The following is a 26,923-nucleotide window of genomic DNA, read 5'->3' on the forward strand; positions in this document are numbered from 1 at the left end:
ACATCCCTCCACCGTTCCTGGCCTAGGCATTAGCCCCTAACCCAGCGTGACCACTCGGCTCCTGTGCTTTGCTTCTACCCTCCTCCAGCATCTGCTTCTAATGCCCTCTTCTCCACTTCTTTGTTCATCTTAGAATCATACTGGGTTTTTTTTACTGGGGAAAGAGACCTTAGAGATTCTGTAGTCTAACCTCTTTACTTTATAGCTGAAGAAACTGAGGCCCAGAAAAGGAGAACGATGAGGCCAAGGCTATGTGGCCACTTAGTGGAAGACTCGGGGCCTCGGCCATGAAGCCCAGTGACTTTTCCACTATCCTCTTGCCTCTGGCTCCTATACGTGTGTGTGTATATATATTCAGCCTTACTCTGCTTTGAGGATCTACATCAAGTTCCACCTCCTCAGTGACTTATTTCCCCCACCTGCAAGGGGGGTGACTTCTCCCCCACATCCTCCTGGCCCTTACTGCCTGGCCCCCTCTGGGTTACTTAGATTTCTCGGGGTGTGTCCCCTCCCTGCCCGACTTCATTCCCGGCCCTGGGAGGCAGGGGCCTTGTCTCGGTTGCCTGCAGGTGAGTGTTCCAGTCCACGCACGGCTTGTGTCTCACCTGGCTGGTTGTCTCACACGCCTCTCTGCAGGGAGAGCAGCGCCTCCAGAAAAGTGGCTTCCAAGGGCACCTGACTGACCAGTGGGTGGAGGAGGGTGTTCCTTGGTCCTGGCCCTGGGCTTGGTCTTTCGTGTCGCTGAGCCCTGCGTCCTTGGATCACTACCAATCCCCAGCCCTGGGGCGTTTGGTCTGGATTCCCCCCACTCCACCCCAGCGGAGTGCGTAGGGAAGGTACTAGGCTTTTCACCTAGTCTGGTAAAGAAGGTGTGATCCAAGTAAGGCCTCTGAGAAGGAGGCCAGCGGGCCAGCGAGCGCGGCAGGGACAGGGCTTTGACAGGTTTGAGAGCCCTAAGCGGGCTCAAGGAGCTGCTCAGGGCCTGGCAGAGGGACCAGTACTGTGTTGGAATCCTGGAGATGAAAGGATTACCTGCGACCCAGCCCTTTCACTGGCTACTTCTCTTTAGCTCAGGAAATGGGGAAATCTCACCCCTTCCCTCGGCTCTGGAGGACTGTGATACAGTCCCAATAGGAAAGCCAGCTCCAAAATGATCTCCAGACTCCTCTCGGGAGGAGATGTGTGTGGTTGAGGAGGGAAGGATGGACAGCAAGTCACCAGGGCAGCCCTCACTCTCAGAAACGGGAAGGATGCTGTGCTCCACTCGCTCTGCTGCCCGATCCTCGCTACCAAACATCAAGGTGCAATTCACGAATCACACAGCAGGACAGAATGCAGACTGTCTCTGCCCAGGGCTGTACTAGGCTGGATCACAGAGCCAACAGGAGGGCAAGCTCCTGCCTTGCAGCAGTCAGAAAGGGCAGGGGTGCAGGGAGCAGATGGGTGAGGAGGGAGCTGAGCTCAGGGGAGCGCCTCTGCAGGACTGGGCTGCAGGTGACCAGGGCAGGAGAGGGCATGTGATGTGTGATGCTGTTGTCATGCTGTTGCAGGATCATCCGGACCAAAGTTCAGCAGCCTTTCCACCCAACGCCGGATGGAGCCGGGACCGGAGTGACTGCCCCTGGCCACACCATCGGTAAGAGGGCTCAGGGAAGGGGGGGAAGCTGATCCCCCTGAGAGCTGGGAAAAGCGGCTCTGCCCGTGGGAAATGCCCACCTGTCTGAGGTCCAAGGCCCGTGCTCTCCCTGGGCTCCTAGAGGCTCAGGATCTTCCTGGGAGACCAGCTCACGAGGACTGCTCTCTGTCTCCTGTGAGCATCTCCTCAGAGCTGCCTTGCCTTTATCCGTCTGTGTGTCTGTCTCTCTCCCTCTATTCCCTCTAACTTTCCTTCTCTTTCCCGTCCTCCTTCTCCATCTTTTGTTCCCTGTCCCTCTGTCATATCTACTTGCTTACTCCATTTTTTGTTTTTTTTATTTTTAAGATTCTCCTCCTCTCTTCTCCTCTCCTCTGCCTTCTTCTCTCCTCTTCCTTCCTCTCCTCTCTGTCCATATGGCCCTGGACCTGTTCCTCTGTCTCTCTCCCTCCCTCCTCACGGCTTCTCTCCTCTTTACCAGTGTCTCTTGATCTGTTTGTCTCTCTCATCCGCTCAGTAACTGTCTGCCCCTCTCGAACCTCCTCCTTTATTGACCCTCGCTCACAGCCTCACAGAGACATGACCCAGGTCCACCAGAACACCTGCTAACAGCCCCCATCCCCCACACACACTATCTTCCCTTTGACCCAAGGGCGCTTGGTGCTGCTGAAGCCATAGATAAGGTCTGGGGCTTTAGGGGCTGGGATGTGGTTAAACTTCTCCTGCTGCCCCTCTTGGCAGCTGTCCCCGCTCTCTTGACCAGCAGGAAGTAGAAAGCGCTGGTCCCAGCCCCCCTGGAGTTGGCAGGAGTGCTGTTTACTAGGCCTGTGTTACAGCATGTGCCGGGAGGGAGGGTTGGGCCAGGCTGTACCTGAGCTGATCACTGCAGAGTGAATGTGTTCACTACTCTGTGCCCTGAAGGAGAAATTAGGAACTTCTCAAGTGATTTCAAGACCAGGAGCAACTGGGGGAGAGGAGCTCCACACTCCCGGGGAATATCAGGACTATTCTTGTGTCTCTGAGAGACTCAGATAGACCTTAGAAAGCCACACTCTAAATCAGGACTGGGAAAGACTCCGCCCAGGAGACTAGAAACAATGGCCTGGGGTTTGTTTAGAAGGATTTGTCCAGCGGGGATCAGATAGGATGAGCTGTGCAAGGAGGCATCCTAGGAGCTGTGCTCTCTGCACGACTGCTGAGTCGCTTTCTAGGTTGAGTCAGCTTTTGCTGTTTGCTGAACCCACATACTCAGGGAGTGGGTTCAATCTATAGTGAGTGAAATCTCTAGGTCTGCAGAGAAGGCCTGGGGTTGACTGGTCCCCACTCAATCCAGGGTGGACAGCAGTGAATAGCCTAAATTGTATGTAGCAATGCGTTCCCCCTTAAACCTCAGAGGAAGGAGGGGACTATGGGCTCCCCATCCCTCCTCATTTCCTCTGCTTCTCTCTGCCCCCAGCCTTGGGGCTTTGGCCTGCGATCACAACTGCTATCCTGATGGCATTTCCTCCTTACTCTCGTCCAGTTCCCAGTACGGCCTCCCCTCCTGTTTCCAGCACCTCCAATGATCCGGTGGGATCCTACTCCATCAATGGGATCCTGGGGATCCCCCGCTCCAATGGCGAGAAGAGGAAACGTGATGAAGGTAGGGAGGAGGGAAGAGGCTTGGCTTCCCCTGTGCATGCTTTTGTCCTTGGACTTGGAGCTCCGGTTTCGGCCTAGCCTCGCAGCTGCTCTGCTGTGAGATCAGTTTTAGTAGCAAAGCCTGGGTCCCCCCACTACCCTGCTGGCTCCTGGAGAGAGGGAGGCAGGCTGCTGGTGGGGCCATCAGTTTCACCATCTGCTCAGCAGCCCCGACTGCCTCACCTTCCGCTGGGATTCATCCCGAACATCCCGGTGAGATGCCAGGAGGGAAAGCATGAGCCGTGGACTATGGGAAGGTTTTGGAGGTTGGGGGACAGCTGGTCTCTGACCTGGGGATGAAAAGCCAACCTGACTTGTCCTCCTCTGATCTCAACCCGTCAGGAGATGGGGGAGTGTTGTCATGCGCAGCTGACCCTTGTGTCCTTTCTCTGTAACACGTGGACCCTGTGCCCATTCAGACCACTTGGGGAGCTGGGCATGGGCCCTCTCTGCTCTCCTCTATGGGAGGAGACACCCCCCAGGCTCCTCTCTGGCCCTTCCCCTCATTCCCTGTAATTCCTCGGGTGCAGCTAGCTGTTAGGCAGGGAGTTAAAGGGTGAGGAGATGAAGAGGAGGAGCAGGGAAAGGAATTCAGAGGAGAGAGTGGTGGAGATGAACTTGGAAGAAGGTGTTCTTCAAATATTATGACATTAAGGTCCCTTGGTGACCATCTGGTTCTCTTTTATTTGCGGTACACGGGCCTCTCACTGTTGTGGCTTCTCCCATTGCGGAGCACAGGCTCCGGATGCGCAGGCTCAGCGGCCATGGCTCACGGGCCCAGCCGCTCGGCGGCATGTGGGATCTTCCGGAACCGGGACACGAACCCGCGTCCCCTGCATCGGCAGGCAGACTCTCAACCACTGCGCCACCAGGGAAGCCCCATCTGGTTCTCTTTTGATGCATGAGGCCAGGGCGCAGGGCTGGAGGCCCAGACAAAGGGAGACACCAGTGTCTGGAGCCTGCTTCCTGCCCTGATCTTATGGTCCCTGCTGGGGAGACAGTAACTTCCTGGTCTAGGAAGGGCATATGATTTTAAGGGTCTCTCCCATGACATAGACAGAACCCTCTAAATATGAACATAGGGGGGTGACCAAATATCCCATTAGTCCAGACAGTCCCAATTTATGCCTTTGTCTCTGCGTCTTGGCCAGTCAGCGTCTCCTTTTTCTCTCAAAAATGTCCTGTTTGGACAGTAAATCATGTGGTCATCCTAAGCGCAGACAAGCCCTTGAGTGGGGCAGCTCTAGAGGGTAAGGAACAGAGAAAAGAGACAAAGCTGAGATTCCCTAGACCCAGGCTGAGGGAAAAGAGAGTGTGAGAGCCCCGGCCTCCAGCAGAAAGGACAGCATGTAGGAGAGGCCTGGGCCTGGCAAGACAGGGATGACCTGGGGCTGGCCTCCTTCCAGAAGCCCTAATGGCCTCGTTTCACAGGAAAACAGCTTGTCTGGCTCTATTTCTCCTTCTTCCAAAACATCCAAACCCATTTGGCTGCCACGGCCTTTGCCACTCACTAAATTTCATTGTGGTTGTTTTGGCGGCAGCCACTGACGGGCAGCGGGGGTGGCTGCATGAAAGGGCCTAAGTCTCAGTTCTCTCTGGGGGTTTCCCACACTCAGGCCTTCGCCAGGCTCCCTGGCACTCTGAGTGATCTGGAAGATTCTGCCTCAGAACCTGAGGATTTCTCCTTTAACCACCAGCACCTGTGAGATGACCAGGACCCCCCTTTGTCCTCTCCCCCATTGGTCTGCGGTTGGGGCCAAGCGTGTCCTCTGCTTCCTGGGCTCCTATGGGCCGTGAAAGGAGCTGGGGTTAGAGAGTCGCTGGCCTGAGGCTGCGGCCACTGCAGGTCGGGCCCGGCTGGCCCAGAACAGAGTGCTCTCCTCTCTGAGCAATTGATCACATTCATTGTTTCAAGTCAATTCAATTCAGTCACCCTTTCCTGGGCATCAGTCGCAAGAAAGGCTTGGTGCTGTAGGATCCCAGAGCAGAACAAGATATGATTCTTGTCCTTAAGGAGCTTACAGTCTAGTGGGGCATGTAAAACACGTGAGTCCAGAGAGCAGAAAGGCCCATCAGAGATCTAGATATCTGTGTTGTGATGGAGGTCTGGGCTGCAGGCCATGGGAACTCAAAGTGGGGAGGCAGTGAACCTCCAGGAAAGGCTGCTCTTCGAGGAGGGCCCTGAGGGATGGACAAGGGGCACGGTTCAAAGACAACGGTAGTTGAAATTCTATCGGACAGACTGAGCCTTGTGCCCAGAAGACACTGTGCTGAAAACACAGGGGTGCTTTGGCTGGGATGAAAGGGCCTGAGGGGAAGTCGTGGCAGTAAGGCTGAGCGGAGGGGTTAGGGTCACAGGAGAGCAGGCCAAGACGGGGCCCTATAAGGAGTTTGGACTTTTTCCTGCAGACATGAGAAGCCACTGCAAGTGTCTGGGCAGGAAAGGACAAGAGCAGGGCTGGGCTGGGGAAGACCCTCCTCCAGGAGGGTGGTGGTGATGGCAGTGGGGAGGCATCTCAGGAAGCAGTTGAATTCTGGGTGAGGGATAATGGCAGCCTCTAAGTTTACTCTTGCTGCTTAAATACTTACCACAGGCCTAGCCAGTTGGCAAGAAGGATCAGAGACCCTGCTTCTTTTGGGGGGAAGAGGGTTCTTTTGCCTTGACACACCCCTTCTGACCAACCCCAGGCCAGATGGAGCTGTCCTTCCCCTGGTGGAGGCCAGAGCCTATTAGGGAGGCCAGTATTCCCTGACCACCCCCCTACCCCAAACGCACACCACCACACACACACTTGATCCATCGGACCCAGGTAGAAAGGGAGGGGAAAGGAGAGGCTAGAGCAAAGGCAGACCTTTCACAGCCCATTCCCCCCTTCCCCCATTCTGGGTGCCTCCAAGCAGCCAGGCCCAGTTTGCATTAGGGAGCAGCTCAGATGATTAAGAATAGGGGAGATAATTATGTGTCAAGATGATGTAGCCCAACTCTGCAGTCAGGCCAAGGTAGCACAGCAGCTGGCAGGCCGGTCGCAGGAGGCAGCCTCGGGCATGGGCTGCACAGACACCCAGGTGTATCCTTCAGTCACTGGGCCAGCACCACAGGCAAAAGAGAGAGCTGACTCAGACAATGAGGGACGCTGGGATGGGAATGGGGATACATGTCAAGGGACTAGACCTCGAGGGAGTGGAGGGGCAGGTCTGTTTCCAGGTGGACCCTGTACCCCTGCCAGGCTGGCTCAATTTTGGCCCCACCCACTGGGGCATCTCCCTAGAAGTGTCATAGCCCAGGGGTGAGCTGTGAGCCTCTCTGTCCTCAAGGAAGCCACTCCCACTCCTGCCTGTGGGTACGGTTCGGCCTATTCTTCAGCACTAACAATGTAACGGTGGTGGGCATTAGCGAGGACAGTCACTGCAGCGTGCGCTGGCATTATTGGAGACAATCTCAGCAGTAGTTATTGGTGTTCGCAGTGATAATACCCAGAGCGTTACTGGCATTGGTACTCAGAACATGGACAGCGTTATTAGTATCTGCAGCAATCAGATCTGTGGGGACATTAGTGAAGGGCCAATCAGCTGTGACTCTGGGGAAAAAGGAAACTGACAGTGCCTGTGAGCCTGCTTGAGACGCCTCTCATGCTTTGGCCTTTGGAAGCATGGAAGAATCCCCAGACTTGCCTTTAAGAAATATGCGAGTCAAGAAGCTTTGACCTCCCCTCCCCACAAGAGTCCAGGAGGTCCCAGAATGAGACAGGTAGACAGACCAGGGATAGATGAGGAAGTTATGTCACAAAGCACCCGGCAGACAGGCTGTCCATCCGTCTGAGAAGGTAGATCCCTGTTCAGTACCCTGCTAAAATCTTTCCCTCTTCTTGGCTACAATTATGGGTGGGTATATTAGGGTCCTTTGAAGGAACACTGCTTCCCCGAATGTTGCATGCCCTGGCGTATGTGGCTGCAGGTCAGGGACTCTTGTATTCTTTTTAGGCTGAAAGACCTAAGTCCTTTAGCTTCACCCAGTTGCTTTTGGCTGTGGCCTAAAGCATTGCCGTCCATCAGTGTTGTTGAAGGCCAGAGCAATTACATAACTTGTCCAAAAATCTGAATGAAGTCATATGTGTGAGTCTTTTGATCTGTGTGAGGGGAGGTGTGTTGGTATCATCCTTTGATGTGTGGGATTGCAGGGGGCCGTGATTCTGCCTTCCATTAATTAGGGGCACAATGAATTGTGCAGTCGAGTGGTGCCAGGCCGGTGCAGTTGTACGTTTGCAGGTAGGGCAGGCTGCATGGCTGCAAACAGCCGAGACCTGTCACTGCCTTTAATAGCTCCCTTCTGCTTTGGATGAAGCTGTAACTTCAAGAAGTGGTTTATTTCCTTAGTTAGTTTCTCCCCAAAAGTCCCCCAGTGTGTTGCTCAGATTTGACTTGGAGCAAGTGAGGGGATTAGGCTGTGGGAAGGAGCAGCACCTGCTCTGTCTAGGAGCCTGGGCTTCAGGCAAGAGAAGGCTGCAAAGACCCCCACGCAGAAGAAGGATTCGGGTGGAGGCCAACAGGCAGTCCCGGGAGCGCAGCAGGGATGGGCAGTGTGGCTCAGTGGGGAAGGGGTCTGGAGGGAGGGAGGTGCAGCCGGGTTTGAGTCCTAGTGCCTTGGGCAAGTCACTTAACCTTCATCAGCTCAGTCTTCTCCTCTGTGAAATGGAGACGGTGACGGTACTTACTTCACAGGGATGTGGGGAGCACTACACGCGATCATGGAGATGGAGTTGAGCCGACTCCATCTCGGAAGATGGCTTGCTGTGTATCTGGGGAGGAAGGCATAATTGGCAGGTTTATGTTTCAAGGGGAAATGAAGTTGCGTCAGAAAGAAACTTTTTTAGGTACAGCCTCTCTCATCTTGGTGCAGCTCCTCTTACATACGGCAGCCTAGGGAAGCTGATGCTGGGATAAACCGACCTAGATGGGACCAGGGCAGTGGGGGAAAGATATGAGCCTCCCTCGTGTGACTGGGAGGACCTCTGTCCATCTCTGCTTGCTCATCTGCTCTGTGGTTATCCACTTGGGCCGCATGTCATCTCTTATTAGCCTCCACAGGCATTTTAGATGTGGGTAGATAAATACGGGACCCCTTCTTCTCTAACATGGAGGCATCCCTCCCTCTATCCATTGCTGTGTATTTCTGTTCCCACATACAAATTTATTTATTTACCCTGGGAAATGTATGTTTGTTTTGTGGCCGCATGTGCTTTTTTACACGGGTTATGCAAATGTCGGTATTGTGTGTTCTCTACCTTTCTGAGATCGTTGGGTGAAAGGGGATGCAGAACTGCATTGGGCAGGCATGCAGTTTTCTGGGTAGTGTATGCACTCGAGGAGAGGTTCAAATGTGAGCAGGTGCATGTCCATGTCCCTGTCAGCAGCTCCAGGGAGCTGGGAGAGCTCTAAGCCAGGCCTGGGTGTGCTAAGGCTGCATGGTCTTGAGGCATAAGGTTCGCATATGGAATTTTGCCCAAAGGGCCCTGTAGGCATCACCCTGCATTCTGTTGGCAAAAGGATGGGCTGTCCTGATCCTGCCTCCATGGGTGGACTGGCCCCCAAGGCAAGGGAGACTGAGACTGGGAACCCTTACAGAGGAACCTGGTCTCCCAACCTCAGGGTTTCTCCCCCCTCCCCGGTCTTCAACCTGCCTGTCTTTCGCGATCTCTCAGTGTCTGTCTCTTATTTGCTCTAGTCGAGGTATACACTGATCCTGCCCACATTAGAGGAGGTGGAGGTTTGCATCTGGTCTGGACTTTAAGAGGTATGGGGGCCAGAGGGAACATGGTGCGGGGACCAGGGGAAAGAGCCGGGGGTGGCCATTAGAGAGTCTTCAGAGAGTGGGTTCCTAAGGGCCAGAGAGCAGAATAGGAGGAGGTGGCCCAGGATTCCACTGGGAAACCAAGAGGCTAACAGAATCTCAGGGCCTGGCTCACTTCCGCCTTGGGCTACTGCTGGCTTTGGGGGCTGAGGCCCTGTGGCCTGGAGGGTCAGGCCCTCAGTGGATGGGAGACACTTTTTCCAGCCCTTGGAAAAACAAAGAGCAGATCGGGTAGTAAAACAAAAGCAAAGGAGACCTGGAAACACCTGACAGCCCTAATTCATCACGGCCCAAGTTTTTTCCTGTGTTCCCATTATATTTGTTTGTAAAAGTGGAAATCAATTTTGAAGGTAATTTTCTGGAAAGAATGGAAGGGAGGTGGGAGGGCCGGATAAGGCAGAGATGGTAAAAGGAAAAATTTAGGCCAGGCACAGCCCAGGGGCAGCTCTTGGCAAGGTGAAAGAAAATTGCATATTCAATCTCCGTCCATGAATCTCCCTCGCTGCTGCCCGCCTCCTGCTTGAAAACAATGAAGGCTTTTTCCCAACGCTGGGCAGGGCCTCGGTATCAGCCTCACTTTAACTTCAGGGTCATTAATTCCCTGATTATTGAAGGAGAAGAGAGGGTTGCAGCATCAATTCCAAAGGCACCCCCCCATGTGATCAGGCCCTGGTTGGGGTGGGGTGGGGGGCAGCCAGGGTGAGGTGAGGTGTTGCTTCAGAAGAGCAGAGGGGTGGGAGGGAGGAAGTGGGGAGCCAACTGGACTGGGGGGAAGGAAGCCAGGAGGAGGGGAGAAGAAGGCAGTCATTACTGCATACCTCTGTTGTGTTGTTATTGCAAATTAAAAGTAGCATGTTCCACTCCGCAGCTATCTTTGGGGAGGGAGGGGCACCGAGGGAGGTGGGGGATCTTATCATTGCTTCTTCAGCAGACCAGCCGTGGTGTCACCGTGTGAGGTGACATTTGAATTTACAATTCCGCTGAGAAAAGCCATTAATTCACAAATTAACATTTCTCCCTCTCCCTCGCTCTTTAACACTCTCTCCCTCTCTCACATGGATGTGCAAGCAATTGAAAAGACAAAGGAAATAGCCTTAAGGAAGAGACTTTACTGCTAGTCTGTCTGTGCTGAGATTGCTCCCCCTGCTTCCAGATAGATAAACCAATTACCTGAGCAGCTCTGCTCCTGGCCGCCCGAGATCACCTCCTTTTGTAGGCTGCCTCCATGGCTGGATTACACTCGGTGTATCTCATTAATGTAAACCAGGCATGCCCTGGTCACCGGGCTCTCTTCCCTGCTCTCTTTTTGGAGGGGCAGCAGGAGGAGTGCTGGTGTCAGAAAAGGCAGGCAAGGAGGACCCTGGGAAAGAGGAGAGGCCGCCGCTGGCCAGCTGCCAGGCGCTGGGACTCTGGTGCTCAAGGCCCGGACCTTCGGTCCTGGAGGAGGCTGCTGGGGGGATCTGCAGGTGAGCGCTCCTTCGCAGGTTTGCATGGGTGGACATTTAGAGGCAGAGGCAGGAGCCAGAGCCTGACTCTCTGGGGCCCACAGCGCCTGTTCTCTGTGGCCTTTTGGTCCAGGGGCTGGGGGCTGGCAGAAGCAGAGAGGGATCGGAGCGCTCCCTGCATGGGAAATGCTTAGGGAAGTTTCGCTGAGTCCACATCATTTTAGTGGGACAGGATGCAGCCTGAAGGAGCTGGGAGGGGTGCAGAGGAGGGCCCAGAGGCAAGGTGAGGTTGCACTATGTTGGGTAAACAAAAGGAGGTTGCACTGATTCCTTAACCTAAACCCAGCCCTTGGGAGCAGTTATGTCTGTTTGCCACTCAGTCCCTACACACACACTCCCAGCCATCCAACTCCTTTCTTGGAGAAGACCCATCCAGGAGTGTGGACCGGGGTGCTGTGCTCTCAGGCCTCTGGAGTGAGCTTGCATCGTGGGCAGGATGTCGCAGAGCCATTTTTGCTTTTACTCTCCTCCAGGCCCCGGCCAGGCACTGCATGAGGACAGTACATTGGCAGAGGGAAGCCAAGTGGAGTTTGAGTTTCTTTAAGGAAAGTACCTCTGCGGGTTATTGCTAGAATTATATTATTTCACAAACATTACATACTCCCAAGCACAGGTCACAGACTCTGAACCTAAGGAGGCAGGTTCTAGGAAAGTTCAGAAACAAAATCTGCATGGAGGTAGTCATCTGTCTAGACAAGCACCCAACTTTAACAGTATTAACAAAGCTCAACCTATGTTCATTTTCCAACAAATATTCAAACCCTGGCTACTGTCCACTCCAGCCCAAGAGCAAACTAAGTTTTAAAGGTCAGTATTTGCTAAGACACGCAAACCCCCAAAATCCACTGCTGAACACACATTCACTGTTATGAGTATATCTTCCTAGTAACGTGGGAAATTAGACCGTTCATACCGGAGGGGGGAATTTTTCTATCTTAGTTGGATCACATATTTTAGCCTAACTCTCAGGGTAATGTTGGCTACGAGCCTGTTGAACACCAACCATGTCATTATACAGAGTTAGGTTTAAAGGTTTTATTGAGACCTTTGCCTTGCGCCCTGTGCACACTCGGACTTACTTTTTTCTGTAGAGAGATAGCAGGGTTTAGCCATGGCTGTGTGTAGCTGACATAGGTGTGTGAATTTGTACCTAAATCCCTGCGTTTATATCAGAGACTGCAGCCACGTCATTAACCACCTTAGTTTCCCAGCCAGTTCATGCTGTTGTGGGTAAAGAGTTATATTTGGTTGTCTGAGGAAGGATGTTGAGATTTAGCACAAAAGAGTATATTTTTTTCATAAAGTGCCGAAAAGTCAGAATGGATGGGTTGACCCCGCTCCCCAGGAGAGGAGGTACAGACTTGCAGTGGAGGGGCTGTGTGTGACCCTCCACCACTGGAAATTGGGGTGGGAATAGCAATAACTTTCTCAGCAGAGGCCTCGGGTCCTCCCCACTCCCGCATCTGTGCGCTCCTGTGCACGTGTATGCACACCCACCGTGTCAGAACACATCTTCAACCCCTTGTCTTCCACTTGGCAACTACCTTCCAGCCCTGCAGGTAGGTGACGTCCTCCTTCCCCCACAGGCAAGGGCTACAAGAGAGAAATCCGGGCAGGGGCCTGGAGGACCCCTCAGAAAAAGGGTTGGGGAGAAGGTAAGCTGGGGAGACCCAGGAGTGCCGCCTGCCAGAGGAATGGGTCCCAGCAGCCTCCCGACCATTGCTGGCTGCACAAGAGGGGCCCCAGAGCCCAGGGAGGGCCCCTCCCTTGCTTGCCTTCCTCAGGGCCCCGGTGGCCGGCAGGGGGGACCCTCCCCATTCTCCCCCGTGGGGGTGGAAGGGCCAGGAGGGTTGGGGGAGGGCTGGGAGACGGATCACGAGCCTCAGAGCCGCGTAGTTGCAGCACAGCCAGTAATTCAAACCATCCTGACCCTTCGGTGAACTCAAACCTGCTGACCTTGACAGCACCAGACAAGGGAGGCCTCACAGACCTCAACCTGCATGGAGGCCTCGCCTTCTCTCCCTCCCTTCCTTGGAGCCCGTATCCCAGCCTCCAGGTGGCTCCTCATTTGGCCATCGGAGCGAAATGTCAGCATCCCTCCCTCCCTGAGGTGCCCGCCGGCCTGCCTCAAAGCACCCTTTGTGCTCATCTCCTCTGGAGACAAGCGTGTGGACATCTCACGGAGGTCTTTCCAGGGCTGGGCTGAGGCTTCCTCCTTCAGACAGAGCTTTTACACCTTGCCCACCCGTCCTCCTGCCCAGGCTTCATCTTTTTCAAGAGCTATAGTGTGTGTGTGTGTGTGTGTGTGTGTGTGTGTGTGTGTGTGTGTGTGGTGTCCGGGTGCACACAAGGGCAGGGATAAAATGTGATCGAGACAGAGCAGACAAGGGGAGGGAAGAAAAGCAGGGGGAAAGCAGCCCCAGGAACCTGCATTAAAGTAAATGCAGTTTATGAAGTTTATGCTCTCCTCCTGGGGAAAGCTGGAGTCCATCCAACAGCCTCTTGGAGCCTGCCAGACAGCTCCCGAAACAGAAAGTGCAGGCAGGAGTGCAAGCTAGCCGGTGGCAGAGGGAGAGATGCACGGACACACACACACACGCGCGCGCGCGCGCACACACACACACACACACACACACACACACACACACAATCTCTCTGTCTCTCTGTCTCTCTCTCTCTGTCACTGGCTCACACAGATCTCCCTAGGCCCCAACAGACTGCAAAGCCTGGGATGGAGGGATGCAGAAGAGTGTTTGGTAGAAGGGACCCTGGGAGCTTCCCTTCCCTCTTACCTCCCCACCCGCATCTCCATCTCCTTTGCAGTGTGGACCACTGGGGCAACCAGCTTGTGGAAGCTGCTCTGGGAAAAGGGCAGTGCAGGTGGTCTTGAGGTCTAGGAAGGAAAAGGGACCAGAATGTGGTCTCCCAAGAACCTGCCTTTTTTCTGATGCTGGGGATCCATTTTTGTCTGGCACCTTGGTCTAGACCAATCAGGTACCCCACAGCTACTGAAGACAGTCATTCAGAAGAAATTTAAGGAGTCTCTTAAGGAATAACAATCAGAGACAGTATTTTTTCTGGGAATTCAGAGGAACTAAATAGTTGACCAGGTTAGGATATGGGAGCTCTCAGACGGACTTATAAGCAAGGCGGAGTAACTGCCTTTCTAGACTCTTCCGCATGTGCACCAGCACTTGGGTTCATGTGTGTGTTCACTAATAATATGTAAGTGGGCCAGAATCCTTGACTTCAGACAAAAGGAGAGTGTGAAGAAAGATGACTGGAAAGGGAAATATATAGCAAAGCCTTCTCTCTGCCCAGGGCAAGGTGGCAACATCCATCTCCTGCCCCATGAAACGCCTGAGCTGGGGACGGGCAGTGGGGAGAAGCCTACCTCCCACCTTTTCCTGAGAACTCCGTGTCCCTATTCAGGTTCTTCCAGGAGCTGGGACAGAGCAGGAAAACAGAGGTAGAGTCATCTGAAGGCAGAGAGTCAAGCAGGAGAGGGTACAAGGGAAGGGGAAGGATGGCTGGAAATTGATTGTGGAGGATGCTCTGGGAAGCCAGGAGACACAAGGCATGGAGGGAGGCAGAAACTGCCCAGGGATGGCTTTTGCCCTTTCTCTCCTCTTTTCTCTCTTCCTCCCTCCTTCCTTCCCTCACTCCCCCTCCTCATCCCTCCCCTCTTCCCTCCACACATCTTTATTGGTTCCAGTAATAGCGTTGATTTGCATGTCAGGCAAAGCTTTGCTACACACACAAAAAGAAAACCCCAGCCGTGGCGGTGTGGCAGTGTCAGCTCTCGCTGTTGTTCGACAGTGTAAAATTAAATTAATAAAGCCCCCAACACAGGAAAACATAACAGGAAATTAATGGCCTTTACTGTCGCTCTGATGCAGTCATTTGCAACCCTGCTTTCCGCACCAAAGACTTCATAAATGCAAGCAGTTTCTCTAAACAAGCATACTTAGAGCGGCCTGGTATGTAATTTTTCGCCTTGCTTGTGTCCTTTGAGCTAACAAAGGCCCCTTCCCTTCTGGCTCCAGAGAGGTTTCTAACTCGTTCTGGCCCCAGCTGGAGCCCGGCCCCAGGCAGAAGGCCGCAGCCCCTCCTGAGAGCCCAGACAGGAGTGAAGGAGGACTCAGGTCCCCCTCAGACAGACCCTCAGCCAGCCCTCCTTCCCCGCCAGTGGCCAGTGCGCCCAGAGCCCCAGCCTCTGCCTGCAGGCCAGCAGGAAGGCTCAGCGTATGCTCTCAGCCAGGAAGGTTGATCATCCTGGGGAATTCACCCAAACCCACCCAATGCTCACTCCTCCCCTTCCTCTGTGCAGCGGTCCTCTCTCCCCACTACCTGTTTGTTCCCCTTCCGCCATCTGTCCCTGCTCGCCGTCCTTCTACTTCCTCACGTAGGGGTCACAGCCACCACGCTGGCAGCATGTTGGCAGTAGGCGCCCATGACCCACTTTTCTACAGGTAACTGGGGGCTAACTTATTCAAAACGGGTATAGTGACAGTGTGGATGTAATTCTCTGGGGTTCTAGGTCTCCCCCATATATGCCTCTTCTCCCCTGGTTGGTTAGAAAATATGAGGGCCCTAAATGATCATTCAGGCCATCTCTCTGTCCTTGGGCTGATTTCCCATAAACCATTTCAGAGAGCTGAGGGTCTGTGGTTTTGCTTCAGTGTGTAAACAGGTGGGATATTGAGAAAACTTACACTGATCTCTCTGGGGATCTTTGTGGGCCCAAGTTCCCACTGTGTTAGGATGTGTAAGAGGAGCAAATAACCAGGTTGTGGATCTCATGGAACTTACAGTCTATGAAGAGGTAAGGCTATCCCAAACCAGAAAATAAGCTGTTAACTGAACGCTGAACCATGTGGCTGAGTGTTCAGTAGGAATCCAGGGAAGTGGCTAGAAGAGCAGGCAGGAGATGGGACTTGAAGCTGGAATTGGCTGAGATTTGGAGAGGCTGTCTCCAGGGCTATCTCGCCTATGGAGGGAGGCCAGTGCCTGGGCTAAGGCTGGTGACAAGAGAGTCAGATTCTTAAAGGTCATCTGGTTTTATCTGCCACTCACATAGAACTCTCCCCTCTAGCAGTTCTGTTTGACAGGTCACAGCCCCTGCCTGGACATAGGACATAGATGGACAGTTGTCATTGTTAGCAGCACTGCCTTTATACTGAGTCAGCGTGGTGTTGAGGGAAGAGGATGGGACTTGGAATCCCGATGTCTGGATTGGGCTCCATCTCCTCTCCTTGCTTGCCTTGGGACCTTTGGCTGATTACATAATCTCTCCGAATCTGTTTCCTCATCTTTAAAATAAGATAACAACATTTGCCACATAGAGGGGTGGTAAAGATCTCCACGCAACAGCCCCTCTTTTCTCCCTCCCTCCCTCCCTTCCATTCATTCCACCTGATTTACTGAGCACCTAACACCGGGCTGAGCCCTGAGTGGATTTCAGTTTCTCACATGGTGTGGTCCCTATGCTTGTGGAAGGCCCTTCACCATCCTGGTTACCCATCTCTGAATTCATTCTTGACAGTTAAAGTCCTTCTTAAATGAACACTAAACTCTAGAGACAGTCTAGCCAAAGCCGAGTACAGTAGAACGCTTGCCATTCTCCACCTGGAGATTCTGCATCCATAATGTAGCTTAAGATTACATTCGATTTTTTAGCAGCCGTGTCAGACTCAAACTCATATTGAGTTCGTGGTCAACTAAAACCTTGAGATCTTTTTCACATCAATCGCTATCAAGCCAGGTCTACCCCATTCTACACTTGTGTAATTGATTTTTTTTAAACCTAAACATAGGGCATTCCATTTATCCCTGTTGAATTTCATCTTGTTGGTTTGGGCTCTTAATTCCACCCAGTTAAGATCATAAGGATGTCTTCTATGTCATCATCCAAGTAGTTTTTTTTTCTTGTTTGTCTGATATCTCCTACTCATTTTTTAAATTTATTTTTATTTATTTTACTTTATTTTTTATTTTTAATATTTGGCTGCATCGGGTCTTAGTTGCAGCACGCAGGATCTTCTTAGTTGCACAGGGGATCTTTCATTTCCAAGCGCGGGATCTCCGTTGCGGTGTGTGGGCTTCTCTCTAGTTGTGGCACACAGACTCCAGAGCACGTGGGCTCTGTAGTTGAGGCACACAGGCTCAGTAGTTGGGACCCGCGGGCCTAGTTGCCCTGCGGCATGAGGGATCTTAGTTCCCCGACTAGGGATCGAACCCATGTCCCCTGCATTGGAAGGTGGATTCTTTACCACCAGACCACCAGGGAAGTCCCCCAAGTAGTTTTTTTAAAGAGTGATTTTCCTTTAAAATAAAGGAAAGCCACATGGCCCACCAGTGGAGACGTCCCTCCTGGGTGCTTTAGGGACCATTGAGCCCAACAGCCATCAGCCATTTCACTGTCCTTCATCTTGTCCATAAAGTTAGGAAGACTCTCTGTGAAATTCTCTGTTACCATTCACTATACCCACAGTGTTTCCTTAATCAATCAATTTTAAAAATCCAATATAAGTTGATGAGAAAATTGAATGTCTGCTATGGATAAAGCATAGCAGGACTGATCTACAAAGGTAAATAGGAAGGACACAGTCCCTGACCTCAAGAAGCTTCTAATCTAGTAGGGAGATAGATGTGCACACCATTACACAAGCAGAATGTGGTAGATCTATGATCAAGGTATAAAGTGCTACGATAAATGTAAAGCAGCGGGGGGCAGTTGCTTCCCATCAGGGCGATTGAGGAAGTCTTTGTAGGGATGGCGTTTGATCTAAGCACTGATAACTAGTTAATGTGCTACCACGTATTCTTGGGGAGTGCATGCAGACTCCACAGTATTACCATTTTCTTTTCTAATGCCCACACATTAACGGCATGATAATTTCTTCTAAAAGATTTCCAGACCCTAATATTAAATGTACTAGACTGTTGTTTGCATAAGCTTACCTTTCTCCCCTTTTCACGATGGCATTGGTTTTGTCACTGTGTTGCCCTTTTATTGTGACCACTCAAGGATTATCAACAAAAACTTTAGGATGCTATCTACCTCCCCCCAGCCACCACCCTGCCTCACCTGAGTTCTGATATATGAATTATCTGGGCCTGGGAGAGGTAACTCAATTGAAATGGTTAAGAGGTACCTGCCTGGCCTCCTCCTGACCTGGGCAACTCCTCCTGGTCCCATTTTGAAGATCCTTTTCTTTGATGGAGAAGACCACGTCAAGCCAGGGGTTGAGAAGTTCCGCCTTCTCTCTCAGCATTGCATCCTTTCCTGAGCACTGAGCTTAAGCTAGCCTTCCTTTTTGTTCTTTCTCCAGACGTAGCTACCAAGGCCCTTTTTTGTTGTTTCAGCTTGTTCTGAGCTTTTGTCTTCCTGACAGGCTCCTGCTACTCTCATATCCATCCCTGGTTATGGTCCCCTCTTTCCATCTGTTGTGTGTGTCCCTTATAAGAGGAAAAAAAATAACTTTTGTCTGATAATAAGTGTAATGTATACTCATTGTAAAAATATTTGGAGGATACAGTAAATTAAAAAAAAAATCACCCATAATCTCATCACCAAGAGAATTTTGGTGATGAGATTTAGAATTTTGGCATATTCTTTACAGTCTTTTTTTCCCCTGTGTATACATAATTAAATATATATATAATTTTTATCAGAATTGGAATTATACTGTATATACAGCTTGTGTCTCGCTTTTTTTCACTTAACATTATATAGGACCATTTTCACATATCATTAAATATTCTTTGAAAACATATGATTTTTTAATGGCTGCATAATCTTCCACTGTTCCATGTACATGTTCTTTTAAAATCTAGGCTCATCATATTTTAAAGCTTATTCATGTGCAACAACAATGATTTCCCTTCAAGACCCTCTCTTTCCACCCTTCCCCCACTCCCACTCCCACTCCCTTTACTTGGTCAGGTTGATTATTTGAGCTTGTAGCAGCAGAATTTCATTTTTAGAGCATCCTGTCCTCATGGAATTATATTCCCTTCTAGAATCTCTTGCCATGGGATCACACAACCATTCTTTCCCTCAACACATAGCAGTTTGCTTTTCTCAAGTCAGATTCTGTGCAATGCCCCCTCCTTTTGCTCCTGTCACCTCTAGACATGGGTGCTTTCTCCCCAGATCCCCAACAGTTCCTTTTTATCAGTTTTTTCTTTCTTGGTCAGAATTAAGCAGCCTGGGGTAGCAGAAAAGGGCACGAGTCTGAGAAACCTCTGAATCCTAACGATGACTAGCTGTGTGACATGGGGAAATTACTCAACCTTTCTGAGCCTCTTTTTTCTTTTTAAATCTCTAAGAGGGAACGGATTAAATTATCTCCATGACACTTTCTAGCTATAAAATGTGATAACACTGAATCCAGAGTGGCAATGTCCTACACTGCTTCTTTTTCCTTCTAAAAGGTAAACTGCAAGGCAAGTAAAGAATGGATCAATCTTTGCTTTGGGAATTCTATGCAACAAATCAGCCAACATTTTTTGCCACCTACTATGTGTCAGGCCCTGGGCTAAGTTTACATACATGAAAAAGATGGGTCCCTGCCTTTAAAATAGCCACAGTTTAGTGAAGAAAACAAACATTAAAAAATAACGACGTAGGAATTCCCTGGCGGTCCAGTGGTTAGGACCCTGTGCTCTCACAAGCCGTGCCATGTGGCCAAAAAAATAATGACAGTAATAACTACGATACATATTGATTCTAAACTTGGCTTTGCCACTTACTGGCTGGAATAAGTACTTCGGGGCGAGTTACATAGCCTGTGTAGCCCTTGGTTTCTCCAGATTATGAGCTGAACTGCCCGAGGCTTATTGTCTGGGTTTGCTTCTGACTGCTCCATCACGTGTTAGCTCTGTAACCTCAGGAAAGTTCCTGAACCTCTTCACTTCCATTTCTTCGCCTACAAAATAAATGGGGATAACAATAGGAGCTTCCTGCTTAAGTTCTGGTGAAAATTAAACAAGTCAATATATATAAAATTCTTAGATGAGTGCCCTATGTATATATAGTAAGCACTTAACGTGAGCTGCTGTTACTGTAAGGATTGAATCAGTGGATTATGTTAGGCATAGTGTCTGGTACCATTATAGGAGCTGGATCGATTTTAGTTATTATTATTATTTCTACAACAGTGGTTTGGATAGATGTCTACTGGAACACAGAGAAAAGAGAAGTGAACACTGCTGAGGTAGGAGCTAGCAACCCTCTGGTGTTCATCTGAGGAAACTCAGTCCAGAAAAGCTCGAGGGACTTGGCCAAGGTCACATAGCACGTGAGGGACAAAACTAGGATTTCAACCCAGGAGATGATACTCCTAGTTCAGTGTCACATTAGGGCCACTAGTGTAGTTAGTGTCCCCAGAGGCACATGGGTGTAGATGGGCCCAGTAAGACTGAGGTCAGGCAGGCAGGTAGCCATGCCCCTGCCTTCCACCCTATCGTGAACTCATGGAGTGTTTAGAAGCAGGGCTTGGTCAGGGTTAGCAGGTTCTCCGGGGCTGGAAGGCTGGGCAGAAGCTGGTCTTGCTCAGAGCCAAAGCTTCGGGCCAGGTTTCCAAGGACTTCTTCATGCCCTCCTCTTGAGCGTGGCTTGGGGTGACTGGCCAGGGCAGTCCCACGGATCGTCTGGTATAAGGACAGGAGACCATGGGGAATGTCATCCCACCTCCTTGGACAGACAGTGTTTGCATCAGCTTCTTCCCAGCTCATGGCTCCCCCATTTCCTCCTCCCTCCTCCTTCTGTCTCCTGCCCTTCTCTCCTCACCCCTCATGCTCCTTCCTTTTCCTTTCTCCTTCCCGCTCCCCTCTGCCCCCTCCCCTCCCCGTTTTGTTAATCCTCGCTCTTCTCCCAGTCCGGAAAGCAGCCCCATTCCTCAGCATCCCCGACCTCTCTCCCCGTTCTCAACCAGATAGGAGGCCAGGGTGGCAGCCCAGACCTCGAGGTCCTGCGCCACCGTGGGGGTGGGGCCGGAGCGCACAGGCAGGCTGCCCTGAATGACAAGCGGGGATATTGATCGCATTCTGAACTCAGCCCAGCCGATAGAAGGTAATTAATGACTCCATTTGCCTCAGCACTGAGGAGAACAATTGAGTTTGAAACTGCAACAACTGGCAGCTGGGGAGACTGGGGGCGGCCTGGGAGTGAACCCCTCAGAGGAGGAAGGTGGCGTTAGAGGAGCTAAGACAGGGAGAGGGGGCAGAGGCCACTGGTCAGACTGGGATGCAACAAAGAGCTCCCACCCGGATCAGCGCCCCGACCCCTCCTCTTCCCCGAAGCCCCCTAGAGGCTGAGGTCCATCACCTACTGTCCCCACTTCCTCCACACATTTCTTTTTTCTTCCTATATCACTTTTTCAGGTCATTTTTGGTCTACAGGTGAAGTGAGACTGACTTTCCCTGGGATTGCTCCTTGTTAGCTGTGTGAAGCACTCACATGTTTTTCACTCTCCCTCGGCTTGTTTCTTCTTTTGTAACATTGGATTAATGGTAGCTCTTCTGCAAGTGTTATGTGGGAATTAGAGATAATGTGTAATAAAGAACCTGGAGCCTGCCTAGTACATAGTTAGTGCTCAGTACATGACAGTGATGATGATCTTTGACAGGGAAGGCAAATTTGATAGAGTGGAGAGGGCTTTGGAGTCAGACATTCCTGAGTTCAGATCCAGCCTTTGCCTACTTTCTAGTTGGATGATATTGAACAAATAATTTTGCCTCTCATCTGAAAGATAAGAATGATAGTAAATACCTCGTAAAAGTGAATGGATTTAATGAGTGTAGGTGGAAGCCCTAATATTGTCAGTTTCCCCATAGATGGGTAGATGTGTGTATTTGGGCTTGGAAAACTGAAGTTAATATAGTTCTTTGCTATACTTTAAAGGAATTTCTCTCAAATGCCTAATTCCTACTTCTTGGGGTTTGGTGGGCAGCCCCTATTCATTCCACTTTGATTTTGATGAGCCTTGGTGCTTTCTGAGCAAGGAAATGGCATTATTTCATTCTCTCTATTACCATCACCCCCACCTACCTTTTGGTCAGCACAAGAGATTTCTCTTGTCCCTTGTAGGGACTGCTTTGGAGATTCAGGTACAGTGTCAACACACAAGGAAGACAGAACACTTCTGTTTTGTCCCTTGTCTCTAGCCCTCATCCCTAATACATGGTGTTCAGTGCCTGTCCCCCTCCCCAAGCTGCTGAGACCTCACCGGCCAGCCCTATTCATGATTGGCCAGCAAGAGGGCTCTGGCCTGGGGTCAGAGGCGTGGGAGGTAGGGCTCTGCTCCAGGGTGGCCCAGGAATGGATGGGGAGTGACAAGGTTAAGTGAATGAGGAAATCACATCTTTTTGTTGAGGAGTAAAAGCCATTTTTATTAATGATTCTAGAAGTGGTATGTGCTTCCTGTACAAGGCCTGGATCATACAGAAAAACTTAGATGAGAAGAAAAGAATTTGCTCATGATCAGGGAGTAATCACTGTTACCCTGTGGGTGGCTCTCCTTCCAGTCAAGGTGATCTTTGGTTTTACAATTCTCTTCTTTTGCACGGAGATCAGGGCCCCACTGCTGGATCCCAGGCTCTGCACATGGGCTGGGCAGGCAGCTGCTGCTCCTCATTGGGACTCAGGCTACAACTGTCCACAGGCATCTTCCCTGTGCCAGGCTCCCTGGTAGATATGCCCTTGACCTAGCCACTTACCCTCATTTATGCTGCACTTCATTTACTCTGAGCCTCAGTTTCCTCACCAGTAAAAAGGGGATTATAATCCCTAGCTACCTTGGAGAGTAGTTAAGAAGCCCAAATAACATAAGGTCTGTGAAAGCTTTTGTTAACTGCAAGCAAATATGAAGTGGTCAGAGGAGAAGACAATATGAACCTTTGTTCCCTTTGAAAGAGTAATCTACGTCAAAGTTTTAACTCAGCAGTTTGTTTAATTTAATTAATGTATTTATATCTTGCTTCATTCCGAAAAGGACTTATGGTAGCTCACTCTCCTTCAGAGATGCTACGGCTCATGCCATAGTGGACAAAGCACCTGGAATGGGCTCCAGTTCTGAGGGTCCTGCTACTCAGTTGTGTGACCTTGGACTGGTCACCTCCCCTCCCCCACCTCACCACCCACCCTGCTAGTTTTCATTACCTTAAAATGAGGAGTTTGGACCAGGTGTCCCCTCATCATTCTCGGCAGTCTGGGCTCGGCCAGCTCAGGGGCCATAGGCGGTAGCCTCAGTGTAGGGAGGGTACAAAGTAGAAAAGGGGGGATGCTGGGAGGGATGCAGTGTCCTGGGTGGGGCCAAGTGGCCCTCAACTGGGTCCCCTGGGATTGGCACCCGGGGCAGCAGAGTGAAATGATGTGGAGAGCAGGCTCTGGAGTCAAACAGACCTGAATTCAAATCCCAACTGTCATTTACCAGCTGCATGGCCTTGGATAAGCTACTTAACCTCTCTTTGCCTCAGTTTCCTTATCTTTAAAATAGGTGTCACAGCACCTACCTCACAGGGTTGTTGGGAGGATTAAATGGCATGTAACAAGCTCACAGTACTGTGAGCTGCTAATGGATGGTGGCTGGGCAGGGGACAACAGAACAGGACCGAATCCTCCACATATGGGACCAACGAGCACAGGGTATCTTCCTTGCTCTGGGAAATCTTACTAAACCTTCGCAGCCACATTTTCCAACCTCAATCTGAAAATGTGGCCTGAGAGTGGGAAAGAATACTGGAAATCAGAACTGCTCCAGAAAGTCCAGGCCATGAGGCATCATACTCCAGCCCTCCTCTTGGAGCCCTGACAAGGTAGGGGCTGGTTTTCCCATCAAGGTGAAGGCTGAGGGCCTGCTCTGTCATTTAGGAAAGGCCTTCCCTGGAACCAAGAATGAGCAGATAGACCCACTTTATCCTACTCTTTGCGAAGGGCCGTGGTGTGGTGAGTCCAACATAGGGGCCATCTCTGGGCCCACTTCTCAAGCAGCCTCTGCCAGCTGCCTTGGATGGCAGTTCTGCAGCTCCAAGGTTAAGTTTCACTCTTAACTGGCAACACGGTGTGCTCTGTCCTTGGGTAGAAGTACCATAGGTGGGCAGGAAGGTGTTGGTGAGAGTGGGAAGGGCCTCTGTGGACCAGAGTCAATGCTGTTGGAAGCTAACAAGCAGTGGGGCAGGTGAAGAAGGGGCATGAGTCTACCCAGGGGCCTGTCGTGGGTCTTCCCATATCCTCTGACAGCTAAGGATGTGTGGGACTTGCCTGACAGGTAACTGGGTGTCCTGGGATGCTAAGCCAGCCAGGTGGCTGGTCCAGAGGCCTTCTGCCAGTAGTCTGGCTTTGAATGCCACCCAGGAGAGCCTCGTTCATTCATTCATTCATTCACTCATTCATCCATTGAGTATCAAGTCTGTGCCCAGCTCCATGCCTGGCGCTGGATCTACAGAGATGCACCGGTCATGGTTCCTGCCCACAGGGAATTCCCAGCCTGGCTCCTTGGCACAAGGGGGTGGGTGCTATCTAATTACTTTCCTTGCTACTCACTCTGCAGCCCAGATCAGGAGTTGTTTCTGCCTCTTCCTCCATGTTAGCCCAGCTCTGCCAGAGAGCCCTTCGGTGCCTGGGCCTGGCAGTGTCTCATAGCCCAGCTCCATCCCTCTCCCTTGCTGCCACCGCTGAGACTCTACCTTGGGAAGCACCCGCCCGCCCACGCAGCCCTCTCTCTCCATCTCCTGAGTAGGTCCCTGCAAGTGGGTGGTACTGACAACAGCTTCGTTTTCTCTTCCTTTTCAATTCTCTTCTTCCATGTTCTTTTTTCTTTTTTGCTCTTCCTCTACTCTCTTCTTCTTTCCTCCTCCAACCTCTACCCTCCAACCCCACCCCCATCCAGGCCCCGGGCTACCGTCCTCACTGGATACACAGGCTTCCGGAAAAGCAGAACCAGCTGGGTTATTCCTGTAACAAGGGCCCTCAGCCCAGCCTGTGCTTCCTGAGGCGTCTGGTGTAGGAAGCTTCTTCCCTTTCTTCCTCTCTCCCTTTCTGCCCTGCCTCTGCCTCTGGGCTTCCTTCTTCCCTGAGCTTCTCCTCCTTTGACCTCTGAGCCCAGGCTTCTCCCGGCCTACTTCCCTCACTCCCTTCCCGCCCTTCCTCCTTGCCTTCACTCCTCCCTTCCTTCTCTAGCTGAGGGAAGGGCACCACCCTGGCCTCTGGGGAGAGCCTGGGAGAGCCTGTGGGCCCTCTGGCTGATTTGGGGGACACTGCCTCCCTGTCCCCCACCAGTAATGCCACTGCCGTCTCCCTACCCCTGTGGCTGTCCTCCCTGTTCCCCAGAACTTTCTTTGTGCTCCTTCGCCGTTCATCATGACTGCTGCCTTTCCCACCTCCCTATCACCTTCCTTCTCCTTTGAGGAGTTTCCTCAAGCCTCCTGCAGCCTCCCTTGGCGATTCTCTCCTGCTTGCATCAGACTAGTTTGCTTTTCTGCTCCTCTAGCACCTTCTGTCTCTTCCTTGCCCCACCCCCCTTCCCTCTCCTCTTCCTCCCTTTCCGCGGACCCTCGGCCACCTCTTCCAGTAGCAGCCATCCTTTTGCCTTTCCTTCCTCCCTCCCCCTTTCCATCGCTGCCTCTGTAACCTGTTTTATCACCAGGGCCTGAGTATACAAAAAATAAATAAATAAATAAAAAGGTCAGTGAGTGGAGGGAGCAGCAATAACCCCTAAAACAGTACTATCAGTGGAACATGATTGATCAATTGAATTCCATAGCGGCTGAAAAATGTGGGATTAAGTAGTGTATTATACGCACAATGAGTTGAGGCATGATGTTCATTTCAAGTTCATTTCGCCGGCCTCTGCCACCAGATCAGGCAATCAATAGGGGCAGCAGATATCATATATCACCTCTCTGAGGGCTGGGGAGAGAGCACCATAATCTCTCGCAAATTTAGAGTGACAGATTTGTCAAGATCTGAAGAGCCCCTGAATAAATGAAGGAAAAGAGACTCCTCCAGCCAGTGACCTGAGGACAAAGCTTCAGTTCAGCCCCTACACACACACACACACACACGCGCGCGCGCGCGGGCTGGGCCAAGCCACACACAGGCATATACACAAATTTACACAGAGGCATAGTATGAGTCTCACCACACATATGCACACACCCACGCACATAACGTGAGCCCATGTTCGCAGACAAATGCACTTTACTTGCCAGGACTCACTGGTGACACTGCAGTAACCACACACAAAGACACTCGCTGTCTCCCTCTGCTCTGACAGAAGTGTTTCCCAAAAAGGTAGGAGGCCTCCAGCAAGAGAGAATTAGACACCATAAAACATGCAAGTAGCCCCAAGGGGTAGCATTAAGATGATGGCAGATCCTTGAGAGAGAAGCAGGCACAGAAGAAACACGGGGGCACGTGGGCTCACACTCCCCATGCAGTCACACACGTACACATGCACCTTTTCAGAAAGGTTCCTGGACTGTCACTTACACATTCCCAGACGCTTATCTATCTGGATGCTTATTCGTGTAGAAATGCATATATACAGAAAATACACAAAAGGGAAAAATAAATATGTCACACCCTAACTCATATAGAGAGATGCATACACTGCCTCTAAGACAGAAAATCATTCCAGAAGCTTACACGAAAAAAACACAACAACCAAGTTTTGTGGCCTTAGGAACATAGGGAACATAGAAATATCATCAAGGCTGTCCCTGTGTCTGTCTGTCCACCTCAGGCACGATCCTGGTCTCCATTCTCTCTCTCTCTCTCTCTCTCTCTTTCTCTGTCACACACACACACACACACACACACACACACACACCCTTTCTTTGCTCTCCCACCCCCTCCAGGATCGAGTGAAGACAGGAAGTCCCATTAGGAAAGCAGACCCCCTTGCTCCATCTGGGAGGCCAGCAAGAGGGGATGGCTGCAGGTTGAGGTTAATCAATACGTAATATTTTCTATGCTCTCCTGAATGATACTGTACGGTGTTACTGTATATAATGCAATATTGATTATATCATATCGTATAATCACCTATAAACTGATATATATAACAGTCCCAGAGGAACACCCTGGGGCCTACAGCATGGGCTGGCCCCAGGCCGAAGGCTCCCCAGCTGGTCTTGGGCTAGGGAAGCCAAGGAGTGGCCAAGCTGTGGCTGGGAGGACCCAGCTTTGAGCCCGGGAAGTTGCAGGGTGTGGGGTCAGGGAGTGTAGGCACAGCAGGTACTTGGCCCGCT

General features: G+C 51.2%; 1 protein-coding gene across 6 annotated transcripts in view; it reads left to right on the plus strand.

Moving 5' to 3' along the window:
• The window catches only part of PAX2 (paired box 2), an 80,638-nt gene that overhangs the window by 30,724 nt on the left and 22,991 nt on the right, over window positions 1–26,923 (plus strand). For 3 of the 6 annotated variants that reach the window (XM_027113111.1, XM_027113109.1, XM_027113112.1), the window contains exons 4-6: window positions 1,551–1,636; window positions 3,156–3,275; window positions 9,036–9,104. In XM_027113111.1, coding sequence (XP_026968912.1) covers window positions 1,551–1,636; window positions 3,156–3,275; window positions 9,036–9,104 — 275 coding nt within the window. The remainder of the gene's footprint in view (window positions 1–1,550; window positions 1,637–3,155; window positions 3,276–9,035; window positions 9,105–26,923) is intronic. The other 3 variants (XM_027113114.1, XM_027113113.1, XM_027113115.1) reach the window with 1 other exon arrangement.

The sequence above is a fragment of the Aethalodelphis obliquidens genome, unplaced genomic scaffold (genome assembly GCF_003676395.1).
Source record: "Aethalodelphis obliquidens isolate GAN/ISIS:26980383/991018 unplaced genomic scaffold, ASM367639v1 scaffold11, whole genome shotgun sequence".
Taxonomy (NCBI): Eukaryota; Metazoa; Chordata; class Mammalia; order Artiodactyla; family Delphinidae; genus Aethalodelphis; species Aethalodelphis obliquidens.